Source organism: Ranitomeya variabilis, chromosome 6 (assembly GCF_051348905.1).
Source record: "Ranitomeya variabilis isolate aRanVar5 chromosome 6, aRanVar5.hap1, whole genome shotgun sequence".
Lineage (NCBI taxonomy): Eukaryota > Metazoa > Chordata > Amphibia > Anura > Dendrobatidae > Ranitomeya > Ranitomeya variabilis.
The window spans coordinates 45,462,661-45,482,544 of NC_135237.1; the positions used below are offsets into that span (position 1 = coordinate 45,462,661).

The following is a 19,884-nucleotide window of genomic DNA, read 5'->3' on the forward strand; positions in this document are numbered from 1 at the left end:
TCGAAAAGGTGTTAAATTCTTTTGTTGATTTAGACAAAGTTTGTTGGAAGCCCAGTTCTCATTGAAATCATGCTGCTACTTCCGAAAGACAAGTAGTTCAAAAGCAACAACTTCACTGGCTACAATATATACAACCAGACATTGTGATTTTTAAAGAGAATTTGTAGACATGTTTTTGCTAACCGATCTGAGAACAGCATGATGTAGGGGCAGAGATTCCGATTTCAACAGGGTGTCACATGCTGGGCTGCTAGTTGTAGGTTCGATAAAACACTGCTTCCTGTGCTGCAGCTCTGCTAGTGCTCTCAGTGATAAGCTCCTGTTAGGGTGAGTGCACATGACATCTTTTAGATGTCAGTGTACATGATGAATTTCACAAGCAAAAGACATTTCAGGGAAACCCTGACGTTTTTCTTGAAGCTTTTTTTTTGGTGTCTACTTTGTTTTTTAAAAAATTTCTATGTATAACATAGTAAGCAGACTCTGCATGAAGAATGGTTTGGTCACTTCTTTTAATCGCTTCACAGATTTGCATGAGTGACGTGGTTAAAAGAGGTTACAAACGACTGAACATGTGCACAGCAAGTCGTTTTTACATTGATGTGCAGTATGATCATTATTTTTAGCGTTAATCATGCACTTTTTCTGGTGGATTATGGAAGAGGACCAGCCTGAAAAATACGCAGTGTGCACATGCCCCTATGTAGTCCTTAATTTTCATGAGTTCTGGCTATCCCGCCTCCCACCATTAATTGACAGCTTTCTGTCTATGCACGGTGTAGGCAAAAAGCAATCAATCAATAGCAGATAACACAGTGATGTTATCACGGATTCCCTTTAGGAATATTCATTCTTTGTTGGTAATACAGATGATGCTACTAAACGGTCCCCGTAATTCCATTTTATATATATATATATATATATATATATATATATATATATATATACACACACACATACACAGTATATATATATAACACTTATCCTACACAACATAGGAGGCACATTTTCTGGTTTTGCAGCACTCACAAGACATGGCTTAGGTCATAGCTGCTAAAGAATGATTGCTCAGTCCTGGAGGATGTCAGCGACGGCCCGTCTTCCTGACTTATTTCCAATACGTGATCTTATCCACCATGATTGATTGGTGTAAATGAAGGAATAAGCGATGGTACAATTAACAGACGTAATATCAGCGATTCCTCCATCATTAATTGCGATGCGACAAGTCATGGCTCGACCTTCCTTACCTGTTTCGGTGGCTCACATTCTACCATTTCTGATATTTGTGCTTCCAGTGATTGTATTACCAGATCTTTCTCAATGATCTTTCTTCGCAATTCTTGGATTTTTGCAGAATCGGCCTGAGAGTCGACACTTTTCAGTAAGTCTGAGTTCGTGTTGTAATGATTCTGTTAAAAAAAAAAAGTAAAATACAGTGAATGCGACAAATAATGTAGCAAGAAAATATCAAAAACCCTATGGAGAAGGACATCAAAAACCCTATGGAGAAGGACATCAAAAACCCTATGGAGAAGGACATCAAAAACCCTATGGAGAAGGACTTCTAAAAATCCCAAAAGAGAACAATGCTGGAGTAAGATGTGCCAAATGTATTAAAATCTGCACATAAGTCAATAAATGTGGTGCATTTTGGCCAGAAATCTGCACCTACTATAAACGCGCATTGATCATTTCTACAAATTCCAGGCATTAACTAGAACAAATCGACCTTGATACTTTTCCAAACCTGGCATAAATAGAACCTTTGATTAATTTCCCTGTATGACTTTTATACTGACTTACAGGGGTATTCCCATCTCCAAGAGCCTACCCCAATATGTAGTAGGTGTAATAATAATAATATCAGTAAATACTTCCAATTAGCAATGTAGTATAGTTCTTCTGATTAGCTATGTCAATAATCCCATGTGCAGGGCGCTGCAGTAGCTTAGGTACCAATGGTTACGACCACTAACAACTATTGCTAAATGAGTGGTCATAACCATGTATACTTAAGCTACTGCGATGCCCTGCACGAGAAAAGCGACATAGTGAATCAGAAGAACTATCCTACATTTCTAATTGGAGGTATTTGCTAATATTATTATTATTACACCTACTACATATTGGGATAGGATTTTGGAGATGGGAATACCCCTTTAATTCAGAATATTTTAAACAAAAAAAGGTTCAGAATTTGTTAAAAAAAAGCAATAATTTCCCAACCAATCCCTCAGCACTCTGTCCTGACTCCGCCCACTCCCCTGCAGCTCTCTACTTTCTGCTGCAGCATTCTAGGAACACATGATCACTGCAGCCAATCACTGACTGAGCAGTAATTTCCTGTGTGTCAAGAGGGATCAGGAATTTGAGACCAACAGGGAATACAGAACACATTGGAAAGGGATTTTTTTTTCATTTAGGCTGTGTGCACACGTAGCACATTTTTCGCGTTTTTTTCGCGGTTTTTCGCTATAAAAATGCTATAAAACCGCTAAAAAACCGCTAACATTAAGCATCCTATGTAATAGAATGCAATCCGCATTTTTTGTGCACATGCTGCATTTTTTTCCTGAGCGGAATCGAATTCCAGAAAAAAACGCAGCATGTTCATTAAATTTGCGGAATCGCGGCAATTCTGCACACATAGGAGTGCATTGATCTGCTTACTTCCCGCACGGGGCTGTGCACACCATGCGGGAAGTAAGCAGATCATGTGCGGTTGGTACCCATCCGCTGTCTGCAGGTGAGTATAAGTATTTTTTTTATTTTTGGGCACCGTATAATTGGTAAAAAAAAAAAAAATTTAAAATAAAAAATAGTGATATACTCACCTTCGATGGCCCCCGCAGTCTTCCCGCCTCTCCGGTGCACGCTGCCGCTTCGGTTCCTATAGCTGGTGTGCGGTGAAGGACCTGCGATGACGTCGCGGTCTTGTGATTGGTCGCGAGACCGCTCATGTGACCGCTCATGTGACCGCGACGTCATGGAAGGTCCTGCACACACACAGCATCTATAGGAACGGACGCCGTTGAGGAGATCCACTGTCTGCAGGTGAGTATAAGCATTTTTTTAATTTTTTTAATTATTTTTAAACATTCTATCTTTTACTATTGATGCTGCATAGGCAGCATCTATAGTAAAAAGTTGGTCACACTTGTCAAACACTATGTTTGACAAGTGTGACCAACCTGTCAAACAGTTTTCCAAGCGATGCTACAGATCGCTTGGAAAACTCTAGCATTCTGCAAGCTAATTATGCTTGCAAAACGCTAGTTTTCTGCGGGTATATGCATGCTAATTCTGCATGCGATATACCCGCGGCAGGAGGCACAGAATTGCCGCGGAAATTTCCGCGGCAATTCTGCAACGTGTGCACTTAGCCTAAATGCAATTCTAATAATAATAATAATAATCTTTATTTATATAGCGCCAACATATTCCGCAGCGCTTTACAGTTTAACAGTTTCAAACACAACAGTCATAGGTAACAATGTTAACAATACAGCAATAAAGCAAAATAAGACGACCCTGCTCGTGAGAGCTTACAATCTACAATGAGGTGGGGAGATACAAAGTACAGGTGTGTATTTACAATGATGTATTTACAATGATGGTCCAGCCATCTTCAGGGGGTGGGGGGTAGGTGAGATAGTGAATGGGCTACACACACACACAAACATAAAATGACTGATTAGGGAACGCGATAGGCCGCTCTGAACAAATGAGTTTTGAGTGAGCGCCTAAAGCTATGCAAGTTGTGGATGGTCCTAATATCTTGGGGTAGAGCATTCCAGAGGATTGGCGCAGCACGGGAGAAGTCTTGGAGTCGGGAGTGGGAGGTACGGATTAGTGCAGAGGTTAGTCGAAAGTCGTTTGCAGAGCGCAGAGGTCGGTTAGGCCGATAGACAGAAATGAGGGAGGAGATGTAAGGGGGTGCCGCACTGTGGAGAGCTTTGTGGGTGAGAACAAGTACTTTGAATTGTATCCTGTAATGAATGGGCAGCCAGTGTAATGACTGGCGAAGAGCGGACACGTCCGAGTAACGATTAGCCAGATGGACGACCCTGGCTGCTGCATTAAGGATAGACTGGAGAGGGGAAAGTCGCGTGAGGGGGAGGCCAATTAAAAGAGAGTTACAGTAGTCCAGACGGGAGTGGATTAGGGCGACAGTGAGAGTTTTTGTTGTCTCCATGGTGAGAAAAGGGCGGATTCTAGAGATGTTCTTTAGGTGTAAGCGGCACGAGCGGGCAAGAGATTGTATGTGGGAGGTGAAGGAGAGATCGGAGTCAAACATGACACCCAGACAGCGTGCCTGCTGCCGGGGTGTTATTATGGTGCCACCCACGGAGAGGGAAATGTCAGATTTAGGGAGGTTAGTAGAAGGCGGGAGCAGAAGAAGTTCAGTTTTGGAGAGGTTGAGCTTCAGATAGAGAGCGGACATGATGTTAGAGACTGCAGACAGACAGTCAGTGGCGTTCTGTAGTACAGCGGGGGTAAGGTCAGGGGCTGATGTGTATAGTTGTGTGTCATCAGCATAAAGATGGTACTGAAAGCCAAATCTGCTGATGGTCTGTCCAATTGGGGCCGTGTAGAGGGAGAAGAGAAGGGGGCCAAGGACTGAGCCCTGAGGTACCCCGACAGTGAGAGGAAGAGGAGATGAAGTGGAGCCGGAGAACAGAACACTGAAGGAGCGTTCAGAAAGATAGGAAGAGAACCAGGAGAGAGCAGTGTTCTTAATGCCTAGTGACTGGAGCCTAGAGAGTAGGAGAGGGTGGTCAACAGTGTCGAAAGCTGCAGAAAGATCGAGGAGAATGAGCAGAGAGTGGTCACCGTTACATTTTGCTGTCAAAAGGTCATTGGTCACCTTGATGAGTGCAGTTTCTGTTGAATGTAGGGGGCGGAACCCGGACTGTGAAGGGTCTAGGAGGGAATGAGTGGAGAGGTAACGGGTAAGGCGGGAGTAGACTAGGCGCTCCAGGAGTTTTGAGATGAAGGGTAGATTGGAGACCGGTCTGTAGTTGTTTGCACATGATGGGTCAAGGGTGGGTTTTTTTAGTAATGGAGTAATGATAGAGTGTTTGAAGGAGGAGGGGAAAATGCCAGAGGAGAGGGAGAGATTAAAGATTGCAGTTAGGTGAGTTGTGACGACTGGAGAGAGAGACTGGAGGAGGTGTGAGGGAATGGGGTCGGTGGTGCATGTAGTCGGACGAGAAGAGGAGAGGAGCTTGGAGACTTCTTCTTCTGTGATGGGATCGAATGTGGAGAGTGAGCCAGGGGAGATGCAGGGAGGAATGGGAGTCATTGCACTTGGTGTCTGGGAGCGGATTTCCTGACGGATGTTATCTATTTTCTCTATAAAGTGGGAGGCCAGGTCATCAGCACAAATGTCTGTGATAGGGTCTTGTGCTTTTGGCCTGAGGAGGGAGTGAAATGTGTCAAAAAGTTTCTTGGGGTTGTTGGATAGTGAGGAGATCAGGGTGGTGAAGTAGGTCTGTTTGGCAAGGTGAAGGGCAGAGTTATAGGTCCTTAACATAAATTTGAAGTGCAAGAAGTCTTCTGGGGTGCGAGTTTTCCTCCATAAGCGTTCAGCACACCTGGAGCATCGCTGGAGGAATCGGGTTTGCGATGTGAGCTAGGGCTGTTTCACTCTGTGTTTGGAGGTTCTGAAGGTGAGGGGAGCTACTTGGTCTAGGGTGCTTCTAAGAGTGTCATTGAAGTAATGTACAGCCAGATCAGGACAGGGACAAGAGGAGACTGGTGACAGTGATGAGTGTAAGGAGTCTGAAAGTGTGTGAGGATTAATAGCATGTAGATTTCTGAATGTGTGGTAGGTAGGAGAGTGCTGGGGTGGGCGAGGAATTGTGAGTGAGGGTGTTACCGTCTTTGTTTTCATTTTAAAAAGTTGTAGATAAGAAAGACCCCTTTTAAAGGGAATGTGATATAAGAAAATGACCAATTGTTTAAATCAGGATTTTATGTTGAATGTTTTTTTTTTTTTTTTTTTTTTTACATTATTGATAATATTTTTCAGATCACTATCTACTGTGAGGGGTTGACTCACTCAGCTGCTTGCAAAGGTAGACACAGGAACGCTTCTTGTGGTAGATCCCATGCTGGTTTATTATGGTCCAGCATAAACTGTAGAAGGGTTCAGCACAGTAAACATGGCCTTTCTGGCATAACGGCAAAACAAAAGATAATGTACTGCAAAGTCCTTATATCTGGGGGGTTCGCCCGCTCAGACCACCAGGTGTCTTCAGCTCCACCTGGAGCCACGTCTGGAGTCTCTCCTCTCCAAACCACAACACAGAGAAAAAAAAACGTGGCTGTACATTTAACATCCCAGCCACAGCCTTGAGGTGGAGATATGGTGAGTAGGCGTCCCACCCATCTCTGACCTACTCACCTACAAACCTGTCCCTTATCATGGCCGATTAACTCCTTCAGCACATAGCATGCTGAAGAGAAACGTATGGGCTTCTAGATCATGAAAGAACGCAATCTTCATGACACATATCTCCCCTCACGTACACTGCCAGTGACACTGTCACACTACATTTTCACACTGACCACTAGGCTTAATATTAGACTCCTTCTTCCTGTTCCTTCCACACCCTATTTCTTTGCACAGAAGTATTTCCTACGCATGGTCTTATTGGGACAAAGATCAGTGCGGTGGAAAGTTGTGAAAATTGTGAATGATTGATCCTTTTACCTACTGTTTGTGAAGCTCTTATCTGCCATTGTAATCCTGTCTGTGGTGATACTGAGACTGCTGAAAAATCTTCTATACAGAAAAAGAAGGATGAGTATAGTATCATGCCTAGTGGCCATTGTCAAAATTGCCTTTTTTTTATTATTTTATTTTTTAAAGACCGTGATATTGAAAAAAAAGGAACATTATCAAATATTTAAAAAAATATATATATTTAACATTACAACTTGATTTAAACGATAAGTAATTTTCTGAGCGATTGCATGGGGGCGATTCATCAAGCCAGGTGATTCTCACAGCGCTGACGTCAAATCGACAGTTCTTCAGCCATTCAGTGACATCGCTGATTGGCTGCAGCGCTGTCAACGTGATGTCAGCGCTGTAGACAATAGCAGACACCAGGAGCAGCAGTGGAGAGATGGTGATGGACCCAGGAAGGGTTTGTTTGTTTTTTTTTTCTTTAACAACAACCTGCACCTGGGAACGGGGAGGTTTTCTGAAAACGGAAAACCCCTTTAATGACAGGAGAGCGCTGACAGGTGGAGGCGATGATCTTTGTGCGCGTGTCCGGCATGCTGAACTTCAGCTTTCTCTCCCGAGCTCACAACTTCCATTTATTTTCCTTTATAGCATAACTGTCAAAAGAATGACTAAAATCATGGATACAAATAAAAAAAAAAAGCAGGAGCGTTTATCGTGTCTACCATCATCAAAGAGCCTCGTTCATACATGCGATGGGTCACGCTGGTCACACGCCGAAATGCCAAACTCTGGCACCACTCCAGTGTATAGACACATAATCTGCAGCATGCGGAGCGCAGACTATTGAAACACTCAGAGAAGGGAGATCCCAACTCTGTGGTGGAACGTCAGAAGAATCCTTAATGGCCATTGTAAAAACACTCGATGGTGGTGGTAAGGGGTTAAAGGAAATTTCTGAAACTTTAATGCTAAAGGCCAAAAATGACTTGTGAAATGAATAGGCCACAAAGCGCCTTTTATTTTTTGATATAGACAAAGGCATGCTTACGGACAGAAAAAAAAAAAGACCTCATCCCAAGCACGCTGCCTAAGACTTCATCATATTGCATGTAAACATGTATATAGAAGCCTCAAGATTTATTTACTCCCAGAACTGTACAAATGACCGGGGTATATTCTCTATGTATAGAGAAACAGTGACTCTGACATCAATATTGGAAAGGATTCTTTACAGTAAAAGCAGTAGAACTGAGTGATTCTGACATTAGTATTGGAAAGGATTATTACAGTAAAAGCAAATTTATTTATTTTATAACTTAGGGTCAATTTTGTCCAATTTTAACTCCTTTAAAGGAAATCATGCAAAATGCCACAATATATGTCAATTTATAAAAAAAATAAAAAAAATAATGTAGATTTACCAAATCTGCAATAGGGCTAGAACTCCTCACCTTTGTGGTGCCGCACTCACCTCATACTTGGATCTTATTACAGCGAGGGCATCGATCAGCTGCTGCTGAAAGCTTTTCCTAAGTGTCGAGACTTTCTGCAAATCACAGATGGAAAAAAATGGTTTTACAGTTTAAGGCTGAAGTTCCACTAGCGTATATAAAAAAAAAAAATTGGTCTGATGTTGAGCCAGAAAAGTAGGAAGACATGTGTATGACATGTATATACAATCCGTATGCAATGCATTTTTAACATCAGATTTTACAAACTGTAATTCTCTAAGCAATTTAAAGCTAGTTTACAAAACTAATAAAGCAATCTTATATATAGATAGATGATAGAATAGATAGAGATAGATAGAATAAATAGGATAGATGTTCTGCAGATATGTAATGTCACAAGCCCCTTACATATAAACTAGCACCCTTTAGTGTTTTTCATATAACACTAAAGAGTGTTTAACCTTATTTAACCTATTAAATAATAAAAAAAAATGGCACAGGGGTCTCCTTGTTTTTAATAACCAGCCAAGGAAAAGCAGACACCTGTGAGCTGGTCTTATTAGTCTGGGAAGGGGACAATAACCATGAAGCTTCCCAGCCAATTAATATCAGCCCCCAGATGTCTGCTTAGCCTTTACTGGTTATTAAAAATGGGGAACCTAAAAAAATTACATGGGGTTCCCACTACTTTTAATAACCAGCAAAGGCTAAGCAGACAGCTGCAGGCTTATATTAATAGGCTGGGAAGGTCCATGGATATTGGCCCCTTCCCAGACTAATAACACCAGCTCACAGCTGTCTGTTTTCCCTTAGCTGGTTAATAAAAATAGGGGGGGACCCCATATAATTTTTTTAGGTTCCCCTTGTCCGATTTATATGCCAGTGTGAGCGAGCCCAAAAGGAGAGCAAATATCTGCGAGCTAAAAAGCATCCTATATGGCTAACCAAAGAGGAGATTCCCCCTGGCAACCTGCGGAGTGCAGAATACAGATGTGGAATATGGAATAGATAAATCATACATACATAATAAGTGACAATAAGGCCCTGGGTGGTTCGGTCTGCGGAAAATGCAGATATTTTGTTAGCTGTATGTAAATTATAAAAAGAGCTTCAGTCTGCACAGCTCGAGGTCACAGCTCCAATTCTCAGGCGTGGTAAGGGGTTCATGTTTATAAGCCGAATATAAAAGAGTTTTACCACCCGAAGAATAAAAATTGTCCTCTAAGAGGCAGAAGCTGTCCCTCCAGTTCCCACTATTGTAGGTGTATGACGTATAGTGTAACCTGAGCTATGATGCAGGTAACCTGTGCTGTGTCTTGTGCTCTCATACTGCTAATTTTCGGTGTTTTTAGATCTTTTAGCCAGAAGTTTCCACAGTTAATACTGTACAATTATCAGCATTTCAGAAGTTTTTAAGCTTTTATTTATAAATTCATCAAGTTTATGCAAGGACTAAAGATTTACAGTGCTGACCCTTATTTTTTCAAGACTTCTGCCCTTCAACCTGAGCCAAATCCTGACTGATAATGGCCTATTCTTGCCTAATTAGTGCTTGGAGTGTATCACAATTTGGGCAGGTGCAGACAACCGTATTATTGATCCGAGCCGATCTGACAAAACCTTGGATCGCAGCCAGACCAATGTTTGACTCATGTCCGATTATTTTCCTCGGACAGAGTCTGAGAAAATAAGTTGCAGCACGCACGATTTGTATTGGCTATTCGGACTCGGCCATGAAAGTCAATGAGTCCGTGGAAATCATTGGACTGCACTCGGATGACATCTGAGTGCAGTCGAAATTCTACACACGGACACAATGGAGACAATTTGTTCTCCATTTTCTTCTCACAGTGTGAAAGACTCGGATCACACTATGTTCATACTCTGATCAGAGTGTCGTTTGTATAATCGGCCCGATTTTCTCAGAGGAGAGAATGTACAGCCGTCTGGACCGACCCTTTCTGTGTTTTAATTTGTTCACCCGCTTTTCTCAGGATTAATCACAGAATATCAATGGTATTCCGGGCCATGGACCCAAAATGTCAACATTTTCTTCACCAATCCATTTAGTTATCACTTATGCCTTCTGACGTGGTCTCCATCCTTTCGCCCCCAGAAGACAGGAGTCATGTCAGGGCGAATTGGAGAAATCTTGAAGAATCAGAGTTATCACCACTAAATATTGAGCCTTTGCATAAACTTGATGTTTTTGTCAATAAGTGTAAAAACTTCTGAAATGCTGATAACTGTACTTCAGTGAACGAAGAAACATCCGACTACAAAATCTAAAAACACTGAAGCGGCAAACTTTGGGCAGCACTGTACTATGGCGGCTTGTCTGTGAGACCCCCTTACATACCCTATATACAAGCTATACAATAATTAACGTTACCTTTTTGTGAACCATTTCCAGATCCCGCACAGTATCATTCATACGATTGTAAAGCTCCAGTGCTTGAGCCTCAATTTTCTGATTATATTCCATTTGTAGAACGTTTTTTTGCAAAACGACATCTTTCTTCAAAGTGTCGAGAGACTAGAATAAGACCGAGAAGAGAAGCAAAAACATATTCAGCACATTAGCAAAACACAGGGGACAGACAGAATGCAAAACTATTTGCTAATTTGCCTGGAGACCCTTATTTTTGATATTTCTTATGTTAAACGCCTTGGAATCAGAGAAAGGGGAGGACCAGGCTGAAGAATAGCACAGACTAAGGATATGTCCGTAGGTCAGATATACAGCTACATAGTACAGGATCAGTATTGTGGTTTTACAAAGTCTCAACCGCACGCTGCAGAGAAAATCCACAGTGGAAATTGATCGGAGCTGTGGATTTAATGATAAATTATGCTGTTATTAGAGATGGTCCGAATCAATTCGAAGGACCAGATCCAGCAGCATGTCAGTAATCTGTGGCCGCTGGACAGGACCTCCTGCCTTACAGCATCCTCGGCTCTTCTTTTGATTAGCTGGCCTGGCATGACACAACCATTGTGGAGCAACGCACAGACCCGGCTAATCTATTGGGTTAGTAATGAGGGGGTCTATAGGCCCCTCTCCATTACTAACACCAGGGCTTGATGACAGCTGTGATGTTTGACAATTCATAGCTGACATCAACCCCAAGCCCCATTACCCTGCTTGCCACCGCCCCAGGGCTATCAGGAAAAGCCGAGGCTACGCGCCAGAATTGGCACATCTAATGTGATTCCCCAATTCTGGGGCGGCTGTGGGCTGCTACCGACCTGTGTATCTAATCCTTATCCTGCGTGATACGCCCCAGACCAGAGTATCTATTCCCCATCCAGTGTGATACGCCCCAGACCCGCGTGTCTAATCCCAATCCTGCGTGATACCAACTGTTTTCCCCTCATGGTCAAACATGCCTCAATCACACCTATCCTCAAAAAGCCCTCTCTTCACCCCTCCTCTGTATCCAGCTATCGCCCAATATCACTTCTCCCTTTGCCTCAAAACTACTGGAACAACACGTCCATCTTGAACTGTCCCCCCACCTCTCTTCCTGCTCCCTCTTCGACAGCTTACAATCTGGCTTTTGGCCGCATCACTCTACTGAAACTGCCCTAACTAAGGTGACCAATGACCTATTAACTGCGAAGAGCAAGCGACACTACTCTGTCCTCCTCCTCCTAGACCTGTCCTCCGCCTTTGACACAGTGGACCGTTCCCTATTACTACAGACCCACTCATCACTTGGCATCACAGACTTGGCCCTATCCTGGATCTCGTCATACCTAGCAGACCGGACATTCAGCGTCTCCCACTCACACACCACCTCCTCACCTCGCCCCCTATCTGTCGGAGTCCCGCAAGGTTCAGTCCTAGGACCCCTGCTCTTCTCCATTTACACCTTTGGCCTGGGACAGTTCATAGAATCTCACGGTTTTCAGTATCATCTCTATGCTGATGACACACAGATCAACATCTCTGGACCAAATATCACCACCCTACTACCCAGAATCCCACTATGTCTGTCCGCTATTTCATCCTTCTTCTACACTAGATTTCTAAAACTTAACATGGACAAAACAGAATTTATCATCTTTCCCCCATTTCACGCGACCTCCCCCAATGGACCTATCCATTACAGTAAACGGCTGTCCACTCTCCCCAGTCCCACAAGCTCGCTGTCTTGGGGTTATCCTTGACACTGATCTCTCCTTCAAACCACATATCCAAACTCTTTCCACCTCCTGCCGACTTCAACTCAAAAACATCTCCCGAATCCATACATTCCTAAACCAAGAATCTGCAAAAACCCTAGTCCATGCCCTCATCATCTCCCATCTTGACTACGGCAACCTCCTGCTCTGTGGCCTCCCCTCTAACACTCTCGCACCCCTCCAATCTATTCTAAACTCTGCTGCTTGACTAATCCACCTGTCCTCCCGCTATTCCCCGGCCTCTCCCCTCTGTCAATCCCTGCACTGGCTCCCCATTGCCCAGAGACTCAAGTACAAAACCCTAACCATGACGCATAAAGCCATCCACCACCTGTCTCCTCCATACATCTGTGACCTCGTCTCCCGGTACTTACCTGCACGCAACCTCCGATCCTCACAAGATATCCTTCTCTACTCCCCTCTTATCTCCTCTTCCCACAATCGCATACAAGATTTCTCTCGCATATCACCCCTACTCTGGAACTCTCTACCGCAACACATCAGACTCTCGCCTACCATCAAAACCTTCAAAAAGAGCTGAAGACCCACCTCTTCTGACAATCCTACAACCTGCAGTAACCACTGATCCATCAAACTACTGCACGACCAGCTCTATCCTCACCTACTGTATCCTCACCCATCCCTTGTAGATTGTGAGCCCTCGCGGGCAGGGTCCTCTCTCCTCCTGTGCCAGTTGTGACCTGTATTGATTAAGACTATTGTACCTGTTTTTATTATGTATACCCCTCCTCACATGTAAAGCGCCATGGAATAAATGGTGCAATAATAATAATATGCACCAGACCCCTGTATCTAATCCCACCATAGGCATGGGTGAAACATCCCAGACCCGTGTATCTTATTTCATCATGGACATGCATAATACACCCCAGACTCATGTAGCTAATCCCATCATACGAGATATGCCTCAGACACATGCATCAATTCCAATCATTGCTATGCATTATACGCCCCAGACCAGTGTATCTAATCCCATCATGGGCATGCGAGATACGCTCCAGATGGGTATATCAAATCACATCATGCGAGATACAGCACAGACCAGTGTATCCAATCCCATCATGGACATGGGTGATTCGCCCCATACCCGTGTATATAATCATTGGAATAGATGATACGTCTCAGACCCGTGTATCTAATCCCATCATGCAAGACATGCCCCAGACCAGTGTATCTAATCCCATCATGTGATACAATACACTGAACCCTATATCTAGACATGCGGAGTGAAACACGCTGGATTTAATTGCAACACGTGATACACTCCATGTACTTAACCCTGGTTTGATACAGAGAGCAGCACCAACTAACAGAATTGGTGATGCCGCCGTCCTCGGTGACGCTGTCTACTTGTCAGTGTCACTGGCAGTCACCAACAAAATGACTTCATCCTGTCTTATCCCTTTACAAACACCCAGAAGGCGCGGGAAGGAGTGATGTCACACACGTGTGACCAGACCCTGCCCACATGTGAGTACACCAGGTTTTGATAGCAAATTTCAGCAGCTGCTCGACCCTTAACAGTGAAAATACCAAACATTTTAAAATAATTTTTCATATTTAACTCCATTAAAAACAAACTATATTTTTTAAGAAAAATTAAAACAGTAAAACTTTACATTTTTTTCAATTGTTGAAAAAAAGTTTTTTATGGCACCTTCCCTTTAACAGGAACCTGACAGCTGATAAATGCAGCGTTATCCACGGACAGCACTTATCAAATTTCAAAGTCTAACACAGGATTTAATTAATCTACACAAAAAATTGACAAAAACATGGTGGAATATGACGAGTTTGATTGAGTACAAGAAATTAGGCTTGGTGCCACGGGGACTTAGGGTTCAAATATTCCCAGCATGGGAAGTAGACCAGGAGTTTAAAACTACCTGGGAGAATGGTCTACAGAGATGCTCATATATTATCATAGACATGCTGATAGATCAAGATAAATCAGTATCAATGAAGATCAAAGAAGATATAAAAAAGAAAGAAAGGGATTTAGAATCTTTTGACAGTAAAACTCAAATACAGCCGTTCCAAATTCATCTTAAGGAAATAATTGATAAATATGAAAAAGATATAATTAGAGGCAAAAAGAACAAGTTTCAGCGTGACAGATTAGATATGGAGAAACAGAGGATGTATAGATGGTCTCACCAAGGGAATGGGAGAACCGCCATTAGAACAACAGACAAAGGGGAGGGGCCAATCAAGATGGGCACTGGACCTAGTGCTAGCAGTGATTTTTTATCAACAGACACAAGCGACAGAGAAAGCAGCATAGAAGGGGGCGACGAAAATCTAAACACCCGGGTCAGAAAGAACCGCAATCTGAGACATTGGTCCCCGAGTTCGAAGCGAACCACGCGTCTCAACAACCGGAAACGGTTCTAAATATCCATCATCCTTTGGAAAACATAGATAAACACACAAATGAGTTCCGTATCATTAATCTATCAACATACCAATTAACTCAAACAGAAACCAACCTACTCACAAGGGGTTTGTCTTTTTCACACATGAGTGGTTTGGACAAATTTGAACTAACTAAAGACATTTACCTTTTCTGTAGACAATTAACATTTAAAATGTTGTATCACCAACCCTCACTAGTGGATGAGCTACCAGACCAAGATAGACAAATCTTTAGGGACCTACTGGACCTACTGACTGAAAATGACAGAGATCAGGGTAGGAGACGCTTTACTGGCAGATTGCCATCACAAGCAAACCCCAAATTCTCTATGTTTCCAACCATACAGATATTTTTTGAGACCACGTGTAGAGACATCAAAAAACTCCAATTAGATAAATATGGTCAAAACAATCTTACAAAGGAAGAAAAAGTAGCACTATCGAATTTGAGGAACAATGACCTCATTGAAATCAAAGAATCAGACAAGGGTGGGAACATCGTATTGTGGCCCAAAGATATGTACCTTCAGGAAGCAAGACGCCAACTAGACAATGCCCAATATTACCAGAAATTACCATCCGACCCAACGCCAATATTTAAAAACCAATTGGATAAATTGATTGCAGAATCCTTTTCCTCAGGTATAATAAACAAGAGAGAACGAGACTATTTAATAACAACTCATCCGGTTATTCCTACGTTCTACCTGGTGCCGAAGGTTCACAAATCCACTGACAGGCCACCAGGCAGACCGATTATCTCAGGGATAGGGGGACTATATGAAAAACCTTGTTCCTATTTGGATTTTTTCTTACAGCCACTGGTGAAATCCTTGGACTCATATGTACGGGACTCATCCCATCTCATAGAAATTTGTGAAAACCTGGAGGTTCCTGATAATGCAATTCTAGTAACCCTAGACGTGGGGGCGTTGTATCATGATTCTCAATGGTGAGAGAACATAGCCCAGCATATATAAGAACTAGCTCTTGGAAGATGGAACTATCATGATTCTCAATGGCGAGAGAACATAGCCCAGCATATATAAGAACTAGCTCTTGGAAGATGGAATCTAAACTGACCATGAACTAAACCTGCCGCACAATTAACAGTGGCCGGGTAGCGTGCCTACGTTTTATCCCTAGACGCCCAGCGCCAGCCGGAGGACTAACTAATCCTAGCAGAGGAAAATACAGTCCTGGCTCACCTCTAGAGAAATTTCCCCAAAAGGCAGACAGAGGCCCCCACATATATTGGCGGTGATTTTAGATGAAATGACAAACGTAGTATGAAAATAGGTTTAGCAAAATCGAGGTCCGCTTACTAGATAGCAGGAAGACAGAAAGGGCACTTTCATGGTCAGCTGAAAACCCTATCAAAACACCATCCAGAAATTACTTTAAGACTCTAGTATTAACTCATAACACCAGAGTGGCAATTTCAGATCACAAGAGCTTTCCAGACACAGTAACGAAACAGCAGCTGTGAACTGGAACAAAATGCAAAAACAAACAAGGACGAAAGTCCAACTTAGCTGGGAGTTGTCTAGTAGCAGGAACATGCAAAGAAAGGCTTCTGATTACATTGTTGACCGGCATGAAACTGACAAGAGGAGCAAGGTTATATAGAGACTCCCACATCCTGATGGGAACAGGTGAACAGAGAGGATGATGCACACAAGTTCAATTCCACCAGTGGCCACCGGGGGAGCCCAGAATCCAATTTCACAACAGTACCCCCCCTCAAGGAGGGGGCACCGAACCCTCACCAGAACCACCAGGGCGATCAGGATGAGCCCTATGAAAGGCACGGACAAGATCGGAGGCATGAACATCAGAGGCAGTCACCCAAGAATTATCCTCCTGACCGTATCCCTTCCATTTGACCAGATACTGGAGTTTCCGTCTGGAAACACGGGAGTCTAAGATCTTTTCCACAACGTACTCCAACTCACCCTCAACCAACACCGGAGCAGGAGGCTCAACGGAAGGCACAACCGGTACCTCATACCTGCGCAATAATGACCGATGAAAAACATTATGAATAGAAAAAGATGCAGGGAGGTCCAAACGGAAGGACACAGGGTTAAGAATCTCCAATATCTTGTACGGGCCGATGAACCGAGGCTTAAACTTAGGAGAAGAAACCCTCATAGGGACAAAACGAGAAGACAACCACACCAAGTCCCCAACACAAAGCCGAGGACCAACACGACGACGGCGGTTGGCAAAAAGCTGAGTCTTCTCCTGGGACAACTTCAAATTGTCCACTACCTGCCCCCAAATCTGATGCAACCTCTCCACCACAGCATCCACTCCAGGACAATCCGAAGATTCCACCTGACCGGAGGAAAATCGAGGATGAAACCCCGAATTACAGAAAAACGGGGACACCAAGGTGGCAGAGCTGGCCCGATTATTGAGGGCGAACTCCGCCAATGGCAAAAAAGCAACCCAATCATCCTGATCCGCAGACACAAAACACCTCAAATATGTCTCCAAGGTCTGATTAGTCCGCTCGGTCTGGCCATTAGTCTGAGGACGGAAAGCAGACGAAAAAGACAAATCTATGCCCATCCTAGCACAGAATGCCCGCCAAAATCTAGACACGAATTGGGTCCCTCTGTCAGAAACGATATTCTCCGGAATACCATGCAAACGAACAACATTTTGAAAAAACAGAGGAACCAACTCGGAAGAAGAAGGCAACTTAGGCAAGGGAACCAAATGGACCATCTTAGAGAAACGGTCACACACCACCCAGATGACAGACATCTTCTGAGAAACAGGCAGATCCGAAATAAAATCCATCGAGATGTGCGTCCAAGGCCTCTTCGGAATAGGCAAGGGCAACAACAATCCACTAGCCCGAGAACAACAAGGCTTGGCCCGAGCACAAACGTCACAAGACTGCACAAAGCCTCGCACATCTCGTGACAGGGAAGGCCACCAGAAGGACCTTGCCACCAAATCCCTGGTACCAAAGATTCCAGGATGACCTGCCAACGCAGAAGAATGAACCTCAGAGATGACTCTACTGGTCCAATCATCAGGAACAAACAGTCTACCAGGTGGGCAACGATCCGGTCTATCCGCCTGAAACTCCTGCAAGGCCCGCCGCAGGTCTGGAGAAACGGCAGACAATATCACTCCATCCTTAAGGATACCTGTGGGCTCAGAATTACCAGGGGAGTCAGGCTCAAAACTCCTAGAAAGGGCATCCGCCTTAACATTCTTAGAACCCGGTAGGTATGACACCACAAAATTAAACCGAGAGAAAAACAACGACCAGCGCGCCTGTCTAGGATTCAGGCGCCTGGCAGACTCAAGGTAAATTAAATTTTTGTGGTCAGTCAATACCACCACCTGATGTCTGGCCCCCTCAAGCCAGTGACGCCACTCCTCAAAAGCCCACTTCATGGCCAAAAGCTCCCGATTCCCAATATCATAATTCCGCTCGGCGGGCGAAAATTTACGGGAAAAAAAAGCACAAGGTCTCATCACGGGGCAGTCGGAACTTCTCTGCGACAACACCGCCCCAGCTCCGATTTCAGAAGCGTCGACCTCAACCTGAAAAGGAAGAGCAACATCAGGCTGACGCAACACAGGGGCGGAAGAAAAGCGGCGCTTAAGCTCCCGAAAGGCCTCCACAGCATCAGGGGACCAATCAGCAACATCAGCACCCTTCTTAGTCAAATCACTCAATGGTTTAACAACATCAGAAAAACCAGCAATAAATCGACGATAAAAGTTAGCAAAGCCCAAAAATTTCTGAAGACTCTTAAGAGAAGAGGGTTGCGTCCAATCACAAATAGCCTGAACCTTGACAGGATCCATCTCGATGGAAGAGGGGGAAAAAATGTATCCCAAGAAGGAAATCTTTTGAACCCCAAAAAACGCACTTAGAACCCTTCACACACAAGGAATTAGACCGCAAAACCTGAAAAACCCTCCTGACCTGCTGGACATGAGAGTCCCAGTCATCCGAAAAAATCAGAATATCATCCAGATACACAATCATAAATGTATCCAAATAATCGCGGAAAATGTCATGCATAAAGGACTGGAAGACTGAAGGGGCATTTGAAAGACCAAAAGGCATCACCAAATACTCAAACTGGCCCTCGGGCGTATTAAATGCGGTTTTCCACTCATCCCCCTGCTTGATTCGCACCAAATTATACGCCCCACGGAGATCAATCTTAGAGAACCACTTGGCCCCCTTTATACGAGCAAACAAATCAGTCAGCAGTGGTAACGGATATTGATATTTAACCGTGATTTTATTCAAAAGCCGATAATCAATACACGGCCTCAAAGAGCCATCTTTCTTAGACACAAAGAAAAAACCGGCTCCTAAGGGAGATGACGAAGGACGAATATGTCCCTTTTCCAAGGACTCCTTTATATATTCTCGCATAGCAGCGTGTTCAGGCACAGACAGATTAAATAAACGACCCTTAGGGTATTTACTACCCGGGATCAAATCTATGGCACAATCGCACTCCCGGTGCGGAGGTAGTGAACCAAGCTTGGGTTCTTCAAAAACGTCACGATAGTCAGACAAGAATTCAGGAATCTCAGAGGGAATAGATGATGAAATGGAAACCAAAGGTACGTCCCCATGAGTCCCTTTACATCCCCAGCTTAACACAGACATAGCTTTCCAGTCGAGGACTGGGTTATGAGATTGCAGCCATGGCAATCCTAGCACCAAAACATCATGTAGATTATACCGCACCAGAAAGCGAATAATCTCCTGGTGATCCGGATTAATACGCATAGTTACTTGTGTCCAGTATTGTGGTTTATTACTAGCCAATGGAGTGGAGTCAATCCCCTTCAGAGGTATAGGAGCTTCCAAAGGCTCCAAATCATACCCACAGCGTTTGGCAAAGGACCAATCCATAAGACTCAAAGCGGCGCCAGAGTCGACATAGGCGTCCGCGGTAATAGATGATAAAGAACAAATCAGGGTCACAGATAGAATAAACTTAGACTGTAAAGTGCTAATTGAAACAGACTTGTCAAGCTTCTTAGTACGCTTAGAGCATGCTGATATAACATGAGTTGAATCACCACAATAGAAGCACAACCCATTTTTTC

At 43.7% G+C, this 19,884-nt stretch overlaps 1 protein-coding gene across 2 annotated transcripts in view; it reads right to left on the reverse strand.

The window, feature by feature from the left end:
* The window catches only part of C6H10orf67 (chromosome 6 C10orf67 homolog), a 147,592-nt gene that overhangs the window by 116,131 nt on the left and 11,577 nt on the right, over positions 1 to 19,884 (reverse strand). For both annotated transcript variants that reach the window (XM_077268363.1, XM_077268364.1), the window contains exons 3-5: positions 10,547 to 10,690; positions 8,175 to 8,249; positions 1,251 to 1,412 (exon numbers count right to left, since the gene is read on the reverse strand). In XM_077268363.1, coding sequence (XP_077124478.1) covers positions 1,251 to 1,412; positions 8,175 to 8,249; positions 10,547 to 10,690 — 381 coding nt within the window. The remainder of the gene's footprint in view (positions 1 to 1,250; positions 1,413 to 8,174; positions 8,250 to 10,546; positions 10,691 to 19,884) is intronic.